The sequence below is a fragment of the Periplaneta americana genome, chromosome 8, assembly GCF_040183065.1.
Source record: "Periplaneta americana isolate PAMFEO1 chromosome 8, P.americana_PAMFEO1_priV1, whole genome shotgun sequence".
Classification (NCBI taxonomy): Eukaryota; Metazoa; Arthropoda; class Insecta; order Blattodea; family Blattidae; genus Periplaneta; species Periplaneta americana.
The window spans coordinates 134100001-134115572 of record NC_091124.1 but is presented as its reverse complement, the minus strand read 5'-3'; the positions used below and the strand labels follow the sequence as shown (position 1 = coordinate 134115572).

General features: G+C 35.5%; 1 protein-coding gene across 2 annotated transcripts in view; it reads right to left on the bottom strand.

Annotated features, from left to right (window-relative positions):
* Window positions 1-10440: 10440 nt before the first annotated feature.
* Window positions 10441-15572, bottom strand: part of LOC138705064 (endoribonuclease CG2145-like) — a 517688-nt gene continuing 512556 nt past the window's right edge. For both annotated transcript variants that reach the window (XM_069833657.1, XM_069833658.1), the window contains exon 5: window positions 10441-12582. In XM_069833657.1, the coding sequence (XP_069689758.1) occupies window positions 12349-12582 (234 nt within the window). In that variant the 3' untranslated portion in view covers window positions 10441-12348. The remainder of the gene's footprint in view (window positions 12583-15572) is intronic.

Here is a 15572-nt window from a genome sequence, read left to right as displayed (position 1 = left end):
TTATAGTGAACGTCTTAAATATGTGCCAAAACGATCCTATTTTTCATTCGAAGACATGTATTTAAGGTCAATGATAGCAGCTTCACCAAGGCAAAGAAGTTGTGGGTGGTTCAGTGCAATTTTCTAATTCATCTGGAGATTGGGTTTATAAGAGAAAGTAAGCTTAAGAAAAGAAAACATTTGAGTGGAGGCAAAATCTTGTAAAGCAAATAGTGAATGACGTTAATGAACACAAATCTCTGAAGTATGTAACACCAGATGTTAGTGATCGGAATGACATACCCTGCAATATGGGTTCACTCCACAAAAGCGGAAATGAGAGGCTGGTACTTTTCTCGGATTGGATTAACTATATGAATAAAGAGTGCAACAGTAAAACTAATGTCTTGTGTTGAGACGAGTTACGGTAAAGTAGCCACGTTCAATTAGTAGGCTAGCGGTGTCAAAGAGGACGAAAGCTTTGTAGTTTCAATAATTTTAATTATGTCGCGCTGTCCATTGTCGTCAAGTCTTTTGAAGGCCGCTCTAATACTCAACGCGGAGTGTATATATAAACCAGAGTTGCAAATTTTAGCAGTGTGTCTTGTTCCATGTTATATTAATACATAGCAGCAACAAACAAGACGTGACAACGTCGCATATTTATTTTATTATCGGTGCATGCAATAAAGACCTACAAATCTTAAAAGGAATGCCGCTGCCTAATAATTAAACGAGGCTACGTGGAGTATAATTACCAGTGGCGTAGCATGAAATTTTGAGCAGGGGAAGCTAACTCAAGTTCTCTTTCATGTACATATGAGAAAACGTATTACAAAAATAGTCTTAAAATAAATAGTAGTCAATGTCAAGCCAGCAGTCCGAAGATTGGTTGGAACCTCGTAACACCAATCAATAAGACATGACCTCAAATGGTACGTAGTAAAATATTGCATGGTTTACACATATCTCTAACAAATAGACACGGTCATTTGTTTTTTAAATCGCACTTTTGTTCGTAAGTCAGTCTTTATAATGGAATTGTCCTAAAAATTCAAGTAAATTGGTGTCAGGAACTGTTATTTCACTCATTATTTATCATATCAGCCGCAATGCACACTAACACTTCAACTGAACAAACCGTCACGAAAGGGATAACTCGGAAACTTTCAATGTAAAAGCTAGCTTCTTTCGTGCCTTGCGACAAGGGTAGTTTAGTTACAAAGGGATGGAGTATCTGCGGGATCGGTTACACAGAAGAATGAGTGAAAGAAACCAGTCTGCTTGGAAGCTGGCGTGTGCAGGCTTCTTGTTTACTGCTGCATCACAAATCATCCTGAGCTGCCGCATCACAATATTTAACGCATAAATATAAACTCTATTAAAATTAATAAATAATTTTGTTCATAAACGGCAGGTTTATTATGAAATTATTATTAACTGGGGAAGCTGAGCTTTTTAGCTTACATTGACGCTACGCCACTGATAATTACAACAATGCATACATGTTTCTGACCTCAAGTGAAACAGCTGTACTCGAACTTCTGCTTGCAGTAGCCGTGTGACGTCACGACTTTGGAGCTCGCTCTGCTACAATACGCTACAACTCGCAAACGTTAAGTCGGATGAGTTCTAGTTTTCGCCATTATAATGCACAATGAGACCTCTTACTCATTTTTAAATGAAACAAATATGTAATTTTTAGTTCAGTTCCCCTTTAAAACATGTCTGGATAAAGTTGCTAACATTATTTGTCCTGAATAATCTGATGTTTTTAAGAGTATGAAATTAGCCACACGGAAAATACAAAGGAAGATAAGGGATATTGAAACACTAGCTGAACGAGAAATAAAATCAAAGATGCATAAACAGTGGTCTAATCTCTCGCTTTAGGTGGAAACACAGATTTTGATACAGTAGAATTAGTAATGTTCACCCGCGGAGTTACGAAGGATCTCTCTGTATAAGAATATTTGCTCGATGTCATTGCACTTCAAGAAAATACAACAGGAGAAGAGTTATCCAAGCATGAAGAAAATATAAAGAAGAAATGAATCTGAACATAAAGCAACTTGTATCTGTAGTAACATACGAGACTCGAAATACGACTTTAAAAAAGTCTACTAGATGGACTAACGTGTTATTACGCTGGAAATAATTGAGGACATAAAGCGTTGCCATTGTATAACACACCAGACTGGCTTAGATTCATTTAAAATGATCTCCATAGAAAATATGTGTAGTCCTCTTAGGTCGCCTGCCACTACCCTACATAGCTGTTATGTTTGGCTGTAGCCTATATTCAATATATTTCGGAACACTAACTTGTTTTCTCAACGGAAACTTCTAATATCTAAACAAAGATTATGACTACCAGACGAAAATTTACGAGTTGTATTAAGAGTGGTTATTATTTGTGATGTATTTTCCTAAGTTGTTGTAGCACAGTAAAAATAAAGGCGAAATAAAATATAATCTGTCCATCTATAAATCAATATTGTGTAGTCTACGTCAGATGATTGGATTGAGAGTCCGCCACTGGAATCCGAACGGAGTGCTCTATACTCCTCCAGTGATATTACATCTTATGTATTGCGGCTTGCGTCCAGTGATGTCATAGTGAGTACAAATTTGCCGACGGCTGTAATAGAGTGTGTTAGGAGACTTTCCATGCTATACGACATGAGCAATAAAGATTACAGGAATGTAACAAAGAAAGATCAGTTGTGGGATGAAATAGGGAAAGAACTGCATGCACCTGGTATTTATCACTGCTTTATAAGTCTATTTTTTTACTTACATATACAGAAGGTAATCTCAAAACTGTGTTCGTATTATTTTGGTGGGTCCAGCTCAGCAGTATATCAACTGACAATAGGATACATGTAACATGGTATAATGTTCTGAATGAAGGGGGGAGAGCAACCGTGAATTGTTCAATAGTTGAGCAGTTTGGACTTTTTCCATTGCTAATTGTCAAAAATTATAACACAACGTTTCGAAGAGTAGATCTCTCTTCGTCTAGCCTGTCTGACTGATCGACGATTGTCAGCTCGGTGCTAGGCGGAAAACGACACCTGTTAAACCTCCAATGGTGAATAGAAATACAAATCCTAATGATCATAAACATGGTGCTCTATAAGATAATTGAGATCCACATACAGTAGCTAATCAACTAAAAATTTTAATTCCTGTTGGTATTGCAATAATTCGATGTCATAAGCTACTGTAACGTAAAATAATATATAGAATAAAAAGAAGAAAACCATGGTAGTAACTAAACTAATTATATGGAACAATAACACAAACAACAAGGAATAATATGCACTAATAATAAACAGTAGAAATAATGGAATTATGAAACAATAGGAATAATGAGCGTTATAATTTGTGTTATAATTTTCGACAATTAGCAATGGAAAAAGTCTAAACTGCTCAACTATTCAATGGTATATTGCGACGTTATTATAATTTTACCAGATTAGGACTTAGCTATATATATGTAAAAGTTTTATAGAATTATAGTACCTTATATATTATTTGTCCCGATCCGTGGCGTCGTGGTCTAAGGCATCCTGCCTAGGACTCGCGTTACGGAATGCGCGCTGGTTCGAGTCCTCATGGGGGAAGAAATTTTCTCATGAAATTTCGGCCAGTGTATGGGACCGGTGCCCACCCAGCATCGTGATGTACTTGGGGAGCTACGATAGGTAGCGAAATCCGGTTGCGAATGCCAGCTATAACGGCTGGGGGGATCATCGTGCTAACCACACGATACCTCCATTCTGGTTGGATGATCGTCCACCTCTGCTTCGGCATGTGGGCGTAAGGCCAGCAGCCGGCTGGTCGGTCTAGGCCCTTCACGGGCTGTAGCGCCACAGATTATTATTATTATTATTATTATTATTATTATATATTATTTACTCATAAATTTAAATAAACAGGTAGCTACTAAAAATTACGTTAAACAGCATATCATGATCAATTTCAGAATGCTATAAAGCACGCCTAATTAATTTGGTGCAATATTGTATGAACGAAGTTCCTTTCATTACAAATAAACTTATCTTCAAGAACTCATTATAGGCCTACACTTTTATTTAAGATAAAGTAATGCCAGTTTTTTCACTGCTTATTTTTTAATCCCTACTATACGCTGAAGATAATTTATTTAATATCAAGTTTAGCATTAATACACATAATTATAATAGGCTACAAGGCAAAAACATAATTTAAAACACACAACTATTGCTTAAGTACCGGTAAGTAAGCATAAGAGATATCTTTATTACGTTATTTCAGAAATTTTAAAGCCCAAAATGTATGACAATTGAATAAACCATTATACCTGGTAAGGTTTATCTTGTCTCAGTAGCAATAAAACCAAGTCTCTTCAAATGAGAGTGGAGATTATAGGAGGGTTGTAAATTTTCAGGATTCCTTTCAAAACCTTGTTATTGTACAGGCTGCCGGAACTCAGTTTCTTGAAAGAGAAGCTCAGTGACGGAACTACACAGTACGAAGAGAGATATTTTGTTATTTTATTTTGTGCGACAGAATATATCAATTAGTCCCTTCAGCCACTGGATGGATGGACGGCACCGCTCCACTCCTCCATCGCCATAACAACACAGACGAAGTAAGACATATCTCCTTTCTCTCTCTTGTCACAGTGAGACAAGATACATCACATAGACTTTAATAACTTACGCTAATACTAAAATATCGGATACTTTTCCTCAACTATGCAAATAAATTGGTGCCATGAGTCCTAACGCTGTAAATATCAGTGAACAAAAGACAACCCTTCTATCACACCCAGGGCCACCAACAGAATTTATGGGCCCCTGTGCAATATTTTGCTTAGGCCCCATTGAAAAAAAAAAAAGTTAAAAAATGACAAGTTACCAATTATTCTGACCATAATAATTATTTTCAAAACAAATAAAAGATAACCCCATACACAGATATGAATTTAAAAATATACACTTTTGTTATGATGAAAACTTTTAGCAAAACTTCACATTAGCACAATTTCGCGCTATGAGTTGGTGTGTGGAGTGGATACACGGGACGGGGGAACTTTATGCTACACTCTGACCTGAAAACTTCGGTCCACTTGACTACAAGGGAACGAAGTCAGACATATAAGATTCCGCATCTTCGGTGTTGTTGTCGCTATTACTATCATCACATTTTTCTAAATTCTTGGACTATCATATCATCTGTCCATGACAATCACCTTTTGCTGTTCCTGCCTTGTACATATATTAACGCGCAACTCTCGACAAAACCAAGAGCTCCATCCAGATGGACAACAATGAGTCTGTTGGACTCATTTACGATAGTCAAAATTCCCGTAACATTTCTTTTTATCCTGTCAGTAATTGGGAAACGTTAAATTGGTGTCTATCCGTATCTCGTCCATATATAAAATCGGTTTACCCTCTTCCCTAACCTTTCCTATTTTCTGTACATATCTTCACCTCCAATTTACAGTGTTTTTCCCTCTAATTAAACATTTTCTTCAATTAAACACTTCTTCCACCTGAAACCCCTTTTCCTTCAGTATTCGTCTTAATGTTGCCTTCCATTTGAAATAAATAATTCTCTCTTGTAACACGGGAAAAAGTTTCTTGCGGCTTGGTACTACCCTTTTTTTTTACTTTGCTGTTTAACGACACTAAATCAACTACTAGGTTATTTAGCGTCGATAGAATTGGTGATGGCATGATGGTATTTGGCGAAAGAGACCGAGGATTCGCCATTGATTATCTGACATTCGCCTTCCTGTTGGGAAAAATCTCGAAAAACCCCAACCAGCTAGTCAGCCCAAGCGGGACTCGAACCTACGCCTGAGCGCAACTCTGAATCAGCAGGCAAACGCACTATCTCCTGAGCTGCACCAGTAGCCCTGTTTCTTGTTCAAATAAAAATTTTCAATTTTTATCAACCTCCGGTCAAAGTCACTTTCTTCTGTGCAGTCTTTCATTTCAGTCATTATGGCTGTATCGTTCTTATGGATAGCTTACAGTACTTTTCTGCCTTTGCTGTTGAATTCTTTAGAGGAATGCAAATTCACTTTCTTTTTCACTATAGATTGTCAATCCTTGTTTCCTCTTTGTCGACATATTTACATGTAATAAATAAAAAACTGCTAACTATATAAACCTAATGATGGAAGATGAGTGGAACAGAGAAAAATTCTCACCGACACCGGGATTTGAACTCGGGTTTTCAGCTTTATGTGCTGACGCTCTATCCACTAAGCCACACCAGATTCCCATCCCGATGTCGAATTGAATCCTCTCAGTTTAAGTTCCACCTCTTGGGTTCCCTCTAGTGGCCTGCTCTCATGCACTGCGTTATATATATGTATGACAATGGCACAATGTCCATACATGTGCAGAGATACACTCAAATCCCGGTGCCGGTGAGAATTTTTCTCTGTTCCACTCATCTTTCATCATATGATGACGCAGAATTTCTGCACGAAAATATATGTACTTCGGTACATCATAATAATATATATAAACCTAAACTAAAAGTATACACTAACATAAATTCCATTAACTGTATTATTATCAACACTATTAACACTAAAATCAAACAATAACTAAATCAATAGCCTACAAAACTTGCGGTATATTGGAAACAATCGTCCTGCTGAAACTAATGAAACAACACAATAAAACGTCACGATTATTCCACAAGTCGCAAACACTCTCAGACACATGTAGTAGATGTTTGTGAAACAGGAATACTGTCGTGAACAGCGCAGTGCGCATGCGCGACGGTTTTCCCTCCGCCCCGTGTAAGTACTTCAGGTGACTTCTCCTGGCATGACAACAGTATTCTTCAGTAGGACCTACATACTGTACTATGTTTTGTGACGAAACTTTCGTCTTTTCGTTGTCATTTGTTTCGTTTCGTTTTCATAAAACATTATTCTTAAACAGCTGTAATTTCTGACTTGCAGGTCAACATCAACAAATAACTCTCCTTGACTTCATTGATGCAAAATCATCAATATTATATTATCATCAAAATTTAAAGACCTAGCAAGATCTCTCTCCACACTAAGGAGGCCAAGTTACTCAGTCTCTCTAGACACATTGTTGCTCTGAATATATTTTTATTTCCTTAATTTTGTTTGAAGTTGGTGTGAAATTGAGCGCTGCTAGTGAAGGTGCAGAAAATAAACCAATCTCAAGCCCGTCTGTTCAGGTTGTCAAAAATGAAGACAGTTCATGCTTAGAAGTGGATATTGATGATCGTGGCTGTTTAGAAATAAATTCTGATAACAGTAGTATTGAATCAGAACAAGCAAACAATAGTAAAAATGATGTGTTAAAATGTGCAAGTGAAACAAATATACACACCAGTTCCTAACACTGAGTCATGGCAAGTAACATGCGACCTTGGAAAATTAAAAAGTGGCAGACAAATTGTGTCATTGAATGTATTGTTCGAAAAAGTACCCCCAATCTGCCTAATAACCTTCTAAGTGACGGAACAAGAGCCTTTCCAGTATTATTTTCAAAACTCAAGAATGGAGAATGTGTTCCCAGTGACTGGCTAGTGTGGAGTGAAACAAATCAGTCACTGTACTATTTTCCCTGATTTCTTTCACTCCACACTAGCCAGTCTCTGGGAACACATTCTCCATTCTTGAGTTTTGAAAATACTATAATGCTGTTTTTGGATAGGCTCTTGTTTTCGAACAACACATTCAATGACACAATTTGTCTGCTACTTTTTAGTTTTCCAAGGTCGCTCAATTTCACACTAACTTCAAACAAAATTCTACTCTCTTTCTTAATATCTTCCAATTTTTCTCTCTCTCCTTGCGCTTCTCTGCTACTGACTTACGCTTCTACTTGTCCACTGTCCACTGCTAACACTAATGAACAGAATTTACTATAAATACGACAACAAAAAGACGAAAGTTTCGTCACGAAACATACTATGTAGGCCCTACTGAAAAGGAAACGTGATCCTGTGGCTTGGATTTGGGAGAGTCCACTAGCATATTACGGTGGGCCGACAGGGGTTGGTAACTAAGAGGACAAGCAAATTGAACATGTTTGGTACGACGGGAATATATATGACTTGAGGCTTTCCTGGCATTTGATGTAGAATCCAGCTAGATGGCAATAATTTCAACAGAGACGGGGGTCTACAGCTGAGTACAGCATGGAAACCTGCCATCAATACGCTTAGACCACCAGCACACGGCAGACAGTCGGGACCAGCAACTAGCTCCTGATTGGCTACCGCTTCCACCAATCAGAATGCGCCTGGCGGTCGGGAATAGGAACTAGCTCCTGATGGCCCGCAGCAGAAAGCCCTACTTTTGCATATATACCGGCTAGACATGGTCCCACATCACTTCATTCCCTGAAGAAGATGGCAGAGCTAGCCATCGAAAGCTTGAAAGCAAATCTCCAACTCACCTGGCTGAGAACCTGAAAAGAGTTATTCGACAGGAATATATTTCACACAAATCCCAGAGGCCTCAAGTGTCGTGTCGATGATTGTTAACATGGGAAACCGATATTCTATTATATAAAAGTTAAACATTTACATAATGAAGTGGTAATTTGTATTAATTCTACTATTGTTGGTTAATATGTAGATTCATGTCACAAATGTTCTTACAAAATTTTATAGTACTGGTATGTATCTGTGAATAATTATTCGTGATCACGGCCGAGAAGGAGGGGCAAAGGGGGCAAGTGCATATGGGCCCGTGAGCAGTAAGGGCCTGTCAGATTAAGTGAGTGTGATTGCTTTTTATTACCACTATCTGTTCAAGAGAATCACACTCAATCGCTTTCACCTTCATCTTGACGATTATGAAAGCCTAAACTAACCTAACTTAATATGTCACTAAAATCCTGAACTAACCTAACCTAACCTGTCACAGATTCGTCTATATAAGGCATAACAAAAGCCTAAACTATCCTAACCTAACGTGTCACAGTTTCGTATATGCAAAGCATAATAAAAGCCTAAACTAAACTAACCTAACCTGTCACTAAAATCGTAAACTAACCTAACCTAACCTGTCACTAAAATCGTAAACTATCCTAACCTGTCACAGATTTGCCTATACAGGCATGACAAAACCCTAAATTACCGTAACTTAACCTGTCACAGATAAGTATGTAAGACATAATAAAGTCTAAATTAACCTAACCTGTCATAACACTCCATTTTCTTACCCCTACACACTTCCCGAGGTATGAAAATGGCCGAATTTCTACCCTGCTGGAACATTGCAAACTAGTGTGAAACATTCGTAATGTCTCGTAAGTTATGTTGGTACAACATGTAAGACAACTGAAGATGCATGTATATATCCATAATAGGAAAAGAAGTCACTCAACCCTTGTTTAACCAGTTTATACATCCATTACGAGAAAGGTCTAAACACAGAAATCAAGTGAATGCTGCATACAACTGCATCTGGTGTTCAGGATACACTGTTGAATAGATCCAAGCGGAGAACGTAAACAACAGAGTTCATGCCCCGACTGCAGTCTCCAGCTCCACAACCAGTTTTGGAACTTACAACTCTGACACAACTGCTGTAAGGCTTTCTGTCGAATTTTCTGTGAAAGTTGTACGAGTGAAGTAATTTCTTGGCCACTTGATTACAGGTGCACTTTGAAGTGCAAACATTCGTTACCAAATTCAGGCTCGATATTGGTCGAAAAGTGTTCTTAAAGGTTTTTTGTCCCCTTTATGACACCTTTTTCACATGTCACATGTAACAATGTGAGAAACCGGAACTTCTTCAAAAGATTTTCATATGATACGTTCCTACAATTCATTTTGAATGAGAGAGACTGCAAAATTGAAGATGAATCTGAGTACTTACTTACGCCTTTTAGAGAATCCAGAGGTTCACTGTTGCACTCACATAAGTCCGCCATCAGTCCATATCATGAGCAAGATTAATCCAGTCTCTACTATCATATCCCACCTCCCGCAAATCCATTTTAATATTATCCTCCCATCTACGTCTTGGCCTCCCCCAACCTCCCAACTAACATTCTATATGCATTTCTGGATTTGCCATACATGCTACATGCCCTGCCCATCTCAAACATCTAGATTTAATGTTCTTAATTATATCAAGTGAAGAATACAATGTGTGCAGTGCTGCGTTGTGTAACTTTCTACATTTTCCTCTGATTACAAGTCAAAATACATGCTTATAGTTTGTACTTACAATGATGAAATTAAGTACATTTCTATTATCACATGTGAGCATAAACGCCATAAGGACATCTTTTGTACTATAAATATGCCGCCCCTCAAAATCTGCTACTTTAGGCCTGAGTCTATACCTAAATATACCATGTCCGCTACTAATATTAAATTGCACACAAAATATTATTAGTTTCACTATGTTATCAAACACTTTATCATTGTGAATTAAACCATACAATATATAAATAAAAATTTATTCAACAATACACTTATAAAAACTGTAAGCAAAATATAAGAGTACAAATTTATGTGGCACAATTTTCGTTTGAATTAACACTATAGGACGGTCATTTTTATAACTACCTTCAAGTCACATATTCTACAGTGAAATGTAAAACAAAACATTGGCCTATGTCATGGAAAGTTCGTATTAGAAAGATATACTTATGAGAACAAGAATTTCGGAATACAGTATCAAATAAAAAAAAAAAAAACTATGTAATAACATACCGGTATTAGTAACACATCTATTGTTATACTTGTACACAATGTCTGAATAGGCTCATTTATTAGTTTCCATTAAGTAAAAGTAATCATTTGTATTTTGAAAATATGTAGTTAATTGTAACTTTTTCCTTTAAATATGTTAATTATGCAGCTTATAAACAATTTCATTTTTCATATTAATTTTAGTTAGTTACAGTACTCTTAAAAACAGGTTTCAACATTGATTCCAATATCATAAATATTCTTCCTAAAAGACATGATTGGACTGTCACATTTTAACTTTGCGAATTGAATATAAGAAAGCCAAGCTTTAATTAGAAAAGCTGTGCTTAAAAAAGTGAGTGAAGAAAGAATAATGCTGAAACTGATCAGGAAGAGAAAAGGAAATTGACTGAGTCACAGGCAAGAAGAAGCTGCCTACTGAAGGCTACACTAGAAGAAATGAGATAAATGCCAGAAAAGTTCGGAACAGAACAAGATAATCAGATGATACACAACATTAAGATGTATGAATCACATACAGAATACTGGATTTGCTGCAATAGACACATTTTGGGCAGAAAACTATGAATGAATGAATTACAAGAATATTTCAATATCTTTATTATGAATTAAAAAGCTGTCACAGCTTTTGCAAATGTCAGTGAAATTAGTTTAATTCATAAGAAAGAAATAGGACATTATTTTTAAATACAACCTGTATAAATCGTTTTTCATTCAGTTCGCAAAGTTTTAGACACTTAAACATAGGCAGACACATATGTCTTGAAGATGCATGTCATGGTATTGCCTGCATGTAGATTTCTCTTATATGATACGGGATAAACTATAAAGAGTAACTTCAAAAGGCAGCAACACTGGCACACTTTAGGTATAATATGACACAATTATTAAACATTGAGAAGTATGTTACAACTAAGTCACATTTTAGTATTTGAGAAACATACAATCCTCGTGTAGGTGGTGTAATTATATATCATTATAAAAATAAGTCTGAACTAGTACACTTTGTTTTAAACATTCAATAAGGAATAATACACATCTACAATAGTAGAAGTAAGGATTCAAGGGATTTTCAAGAATGTTGATACACTACTTTTGCTCTAAAATGTCATGTCAATATTGCATATTAATACTTGTAACATAGTACTGTATTTATAACTTCGACTATAGAATTCGATAAAAAAAGAAAAAAATGAAAGAAAATGCGAGAGAAATAGTTACATGTTTATTAATCTTGCCTGTATAAAATTGTAAATATGTTATCTGTGTATTTCATTGTTTTCTTTCACTTTACTGAAAATCCTATTCAAGGAACTAGCTAACTGCAAAGTAAACATGCCTAGATGAACCATCTACTATCGATACTTTAATAACTGAAGAACCTACAACATAAAGAAAAAATTTAGATGTAATAAATATTGCACAAATTTCAAGTCATTCAGTATACCAATCCAAAATCTTTTCCATCTGTTATTTAAGTAAATGTTGTGCAATATCATGATCTAATGTTAACGTTATATCATACACCAGTATATTATTGGTGAAGAAATGAACTAGGCTAAATTTAATTTTTAAGGACAATATGCAATAAACAAATGTTTACTTCTGGGAAAAGCAGCATGGAAAACTACTATTATGCTATATCTCAGGGAAGGCACTACCAATTGTGTTTTTGCCACGGTAACGATACGTATGTGTCCTGATGCTGAAGTTCTTGCCTGCCATGCGGACCTGACACTTTTCATCAGGGTGCACTAAAAAGCAGACAGTATACAGTGCCATCTCAAGTTCAGGACTTGTACCAACAAACATGGAGCCAACAGGTTTCAGCACATTTGACCATTTGTAGTGTAACTTCAAGATTGCTCCTTTCTGAAACACAATTAAAATGTGCAAAAATTAACAATATTAGTACAATTATGAGGCACAGTCATTAGAGTCAGCGGAATTTCTTTCGGTGGAGAAAGTTTTCAATCTGATTACTTTGCTGAATCAGGAAATACCGGTACTATATTAATTATATAAGTTCTCAATGCATTTCAACCCATACAAGACTAAACTTTTTACTACGGCACTGTTTCCTTGTTAGGTTTCATCTTTATGTTATGTCATTGACAGGATTTATAAAACAAAATAGTAATGGTTAAAGAATAATAATAAAATTAATATGCAGGCCTATTACTCTTTCATGACAACTGTTTCAGTGCATTTCTTTTATCGAATGCATTAGACAAAATATATTAAAGGCTATTGAAATATACATAAAATTATAGTAAATTATCCAAACAATAATGTAACGTTTGGTTGAAATAATACACCAACGTCGTATGAACCTACAGTATAGCCTACATATTACAATCACTAGAAATGATAATGATTCGAAATGGGGACAAACTTTCATTATCATACAGAAATAACTAAATATAAGACAGAAAGAATACCACAAATATCACAGTGAAATAAATATAAACTTTCTAAAAGGTCATTTCCTTGTGATAAAAATGACTGAACTTAATTCTTTCTTTTTCTTCTAATTCTTCTTCTTTCCTCTCTCGATTTTGCTTCTGGTTATAATTATTGGAATTGACAATTTCATTTTCAGATAAAATGAATGAACATCAATCAAGCTTAATATTATTTGCAACTTTTCTTCTTTTTCCTCTCATAATTTTTTGTTTGGGTCAGTATCACCCGTCTAGGATTGGTCTCTCCATTTGCAATGAGATCTTCATAAATTTCTGTAGCCATGATGTTTGTGCTGGAACCTGTATTCTGTCAGGACATGTCTCCATTTTCCCTGTTAATTCTGGACTTCAGCAAACTAATATTGTAATAGCCAGCAATTTCTCAGTTAATTTCCAATATGGCCTTCTCGTGGTATTCCAGTCAAGGAGCAGATATTTAATATTTCATACATGCTTACTCTATTTATGTTAATAGCGTACATCGCAGTTGAAAGATGTTTATTCTGTTTTTGATATTTTGTCGGAGAGTCTAACATTCACTGAAATAAAAACTATCTGTTTTGATGCTATATTATGACATCTAACTAGCAATCATTTTATTTTACATTTTTTAAATATCATAAACATAGTGTAACTAATAGTTTTACTCAAAGACGGTTAGAAGAAGATATTGAAAGGAACATGAAAAATGTATCTGGAGTGCTATCCAATGATAGTTTCAACTTTGTATCTTATTTCACAAACTCAAGTCCTAGTGGAATTTTAATTTTAGTCTTCTAATTAGTGGATCTGGCAGGGCACTTTCGGGAATTTTACGATGTAGAGCAGGGGTTGCTAGACTGTAGATCTCGAGCTACTGGTAGCTGGTTGTTACGTAATGGTGAATGTAGTTCCATTATTAATATCTTGTGACTTGTGTAATATTTCCTACAAAGTAAGAAACAAAAGACCTACCATTTTTATTCGGAGTGGAGGAGGACTATTCCTTTACACAGGTCAAATGTAAATCTACCTACATGTTTACTGTGTAATGCAAATCGAATTGAAAGAAAATAAACATTTAACGACACTACATAACTATTCATTTTTAAAAAGGCTCTTGATAAAGTTAATATAAAAAAGTTATTTGAAATTCTGAAAGAGGATCACATTCCAAACCAATTAATAAATGCAACCTATAACTTATTTTGTGAAAATTATATTTCATTATGTACTGGAAACAACCAAACTGAGTGGAAATCAATTAATTACTTAAGGTGTTCAACAAGGTTGTAGCCTATCCCCAGTACTATTTACTATATATATATATATTCTATGATTACAAACTGGAAAAGAACAAAACATGGTAATTTGGACATCAATAGAATTTTAAAGTTAGATATATTACTGTTTACAGATGATGTAAGCTTAATATTATTAGCAGATTCTGAAGATGGCCTCCAACGTTCTGTTTTCCAATTACAACTCATTTTAAGGAATATGGGATGGAAATTTCAATCAATAAAATTAAAGTAATGGGATTCACCAGAAAAAATCATCTCCGCAGCAAAATTTGCCTTTATAATAAACCTGTAGAACAGGTCTAATGTTTTACATATTTCGGTTATCATTTGAGCTATGAACAAGAAAAAGATATTTCTACAAAACTGAATTACTTTAACTATGCAATGAATACCATTAATAACATTTTCAAACCGTCTTTTGTTCAAAAACATACAAGAATTGAAGTCTATAAAACACTGGCAAGACCTGTTCTCATGTATGGAAGTGAATCTTGGACCATACATAAATGTGATGAACACCAAAACACTGCCAATGAAATTAAGTTTTTAAGTAGAACTGCTGGCTATCCTAGATTAGACGAGAAGAAAAATTTGGATATTTTGAAAGAATTAAATATTAATGATTAGTTGATTGGCAAACGTACTCGTGTTAAATTATATAAGCACGTGTAGAGCCTACTAGATCTCGCCGTCATCTCGAACTTCGCTGCCTGTTGTGGGGGTGCATTTGCATGTTGAAAAGTGGAATCAAATAGTGTGTGTGTTCTAAAATTGATCTATATGTTGAGAATTTGATCAGGGTGTGTTTTAGTGTGTGGGTATATTTCATATGGTTCTAGTGTGTTGGGTGCTAATCTTATCAACGCTTGGTTCAGAAACATGAACATTTACGAAGAAAGAAGAGAACTCCTTAAGAAGTTTTGAACGGAAGATTCTGTATAGAATCTTTGGCCCAGTCAATAATTATCAAGGATGGTGGATACTATCCAACAATGAACTTCTTAATCTGACAGGAGGTCAAGATGATGTAAAATTTATAAAAGCTCAAAGACTGAGATGGCTGGGACATGTAAACAGGATGTCTGAAACACGCACTCCTATTAGAATGTGAGAA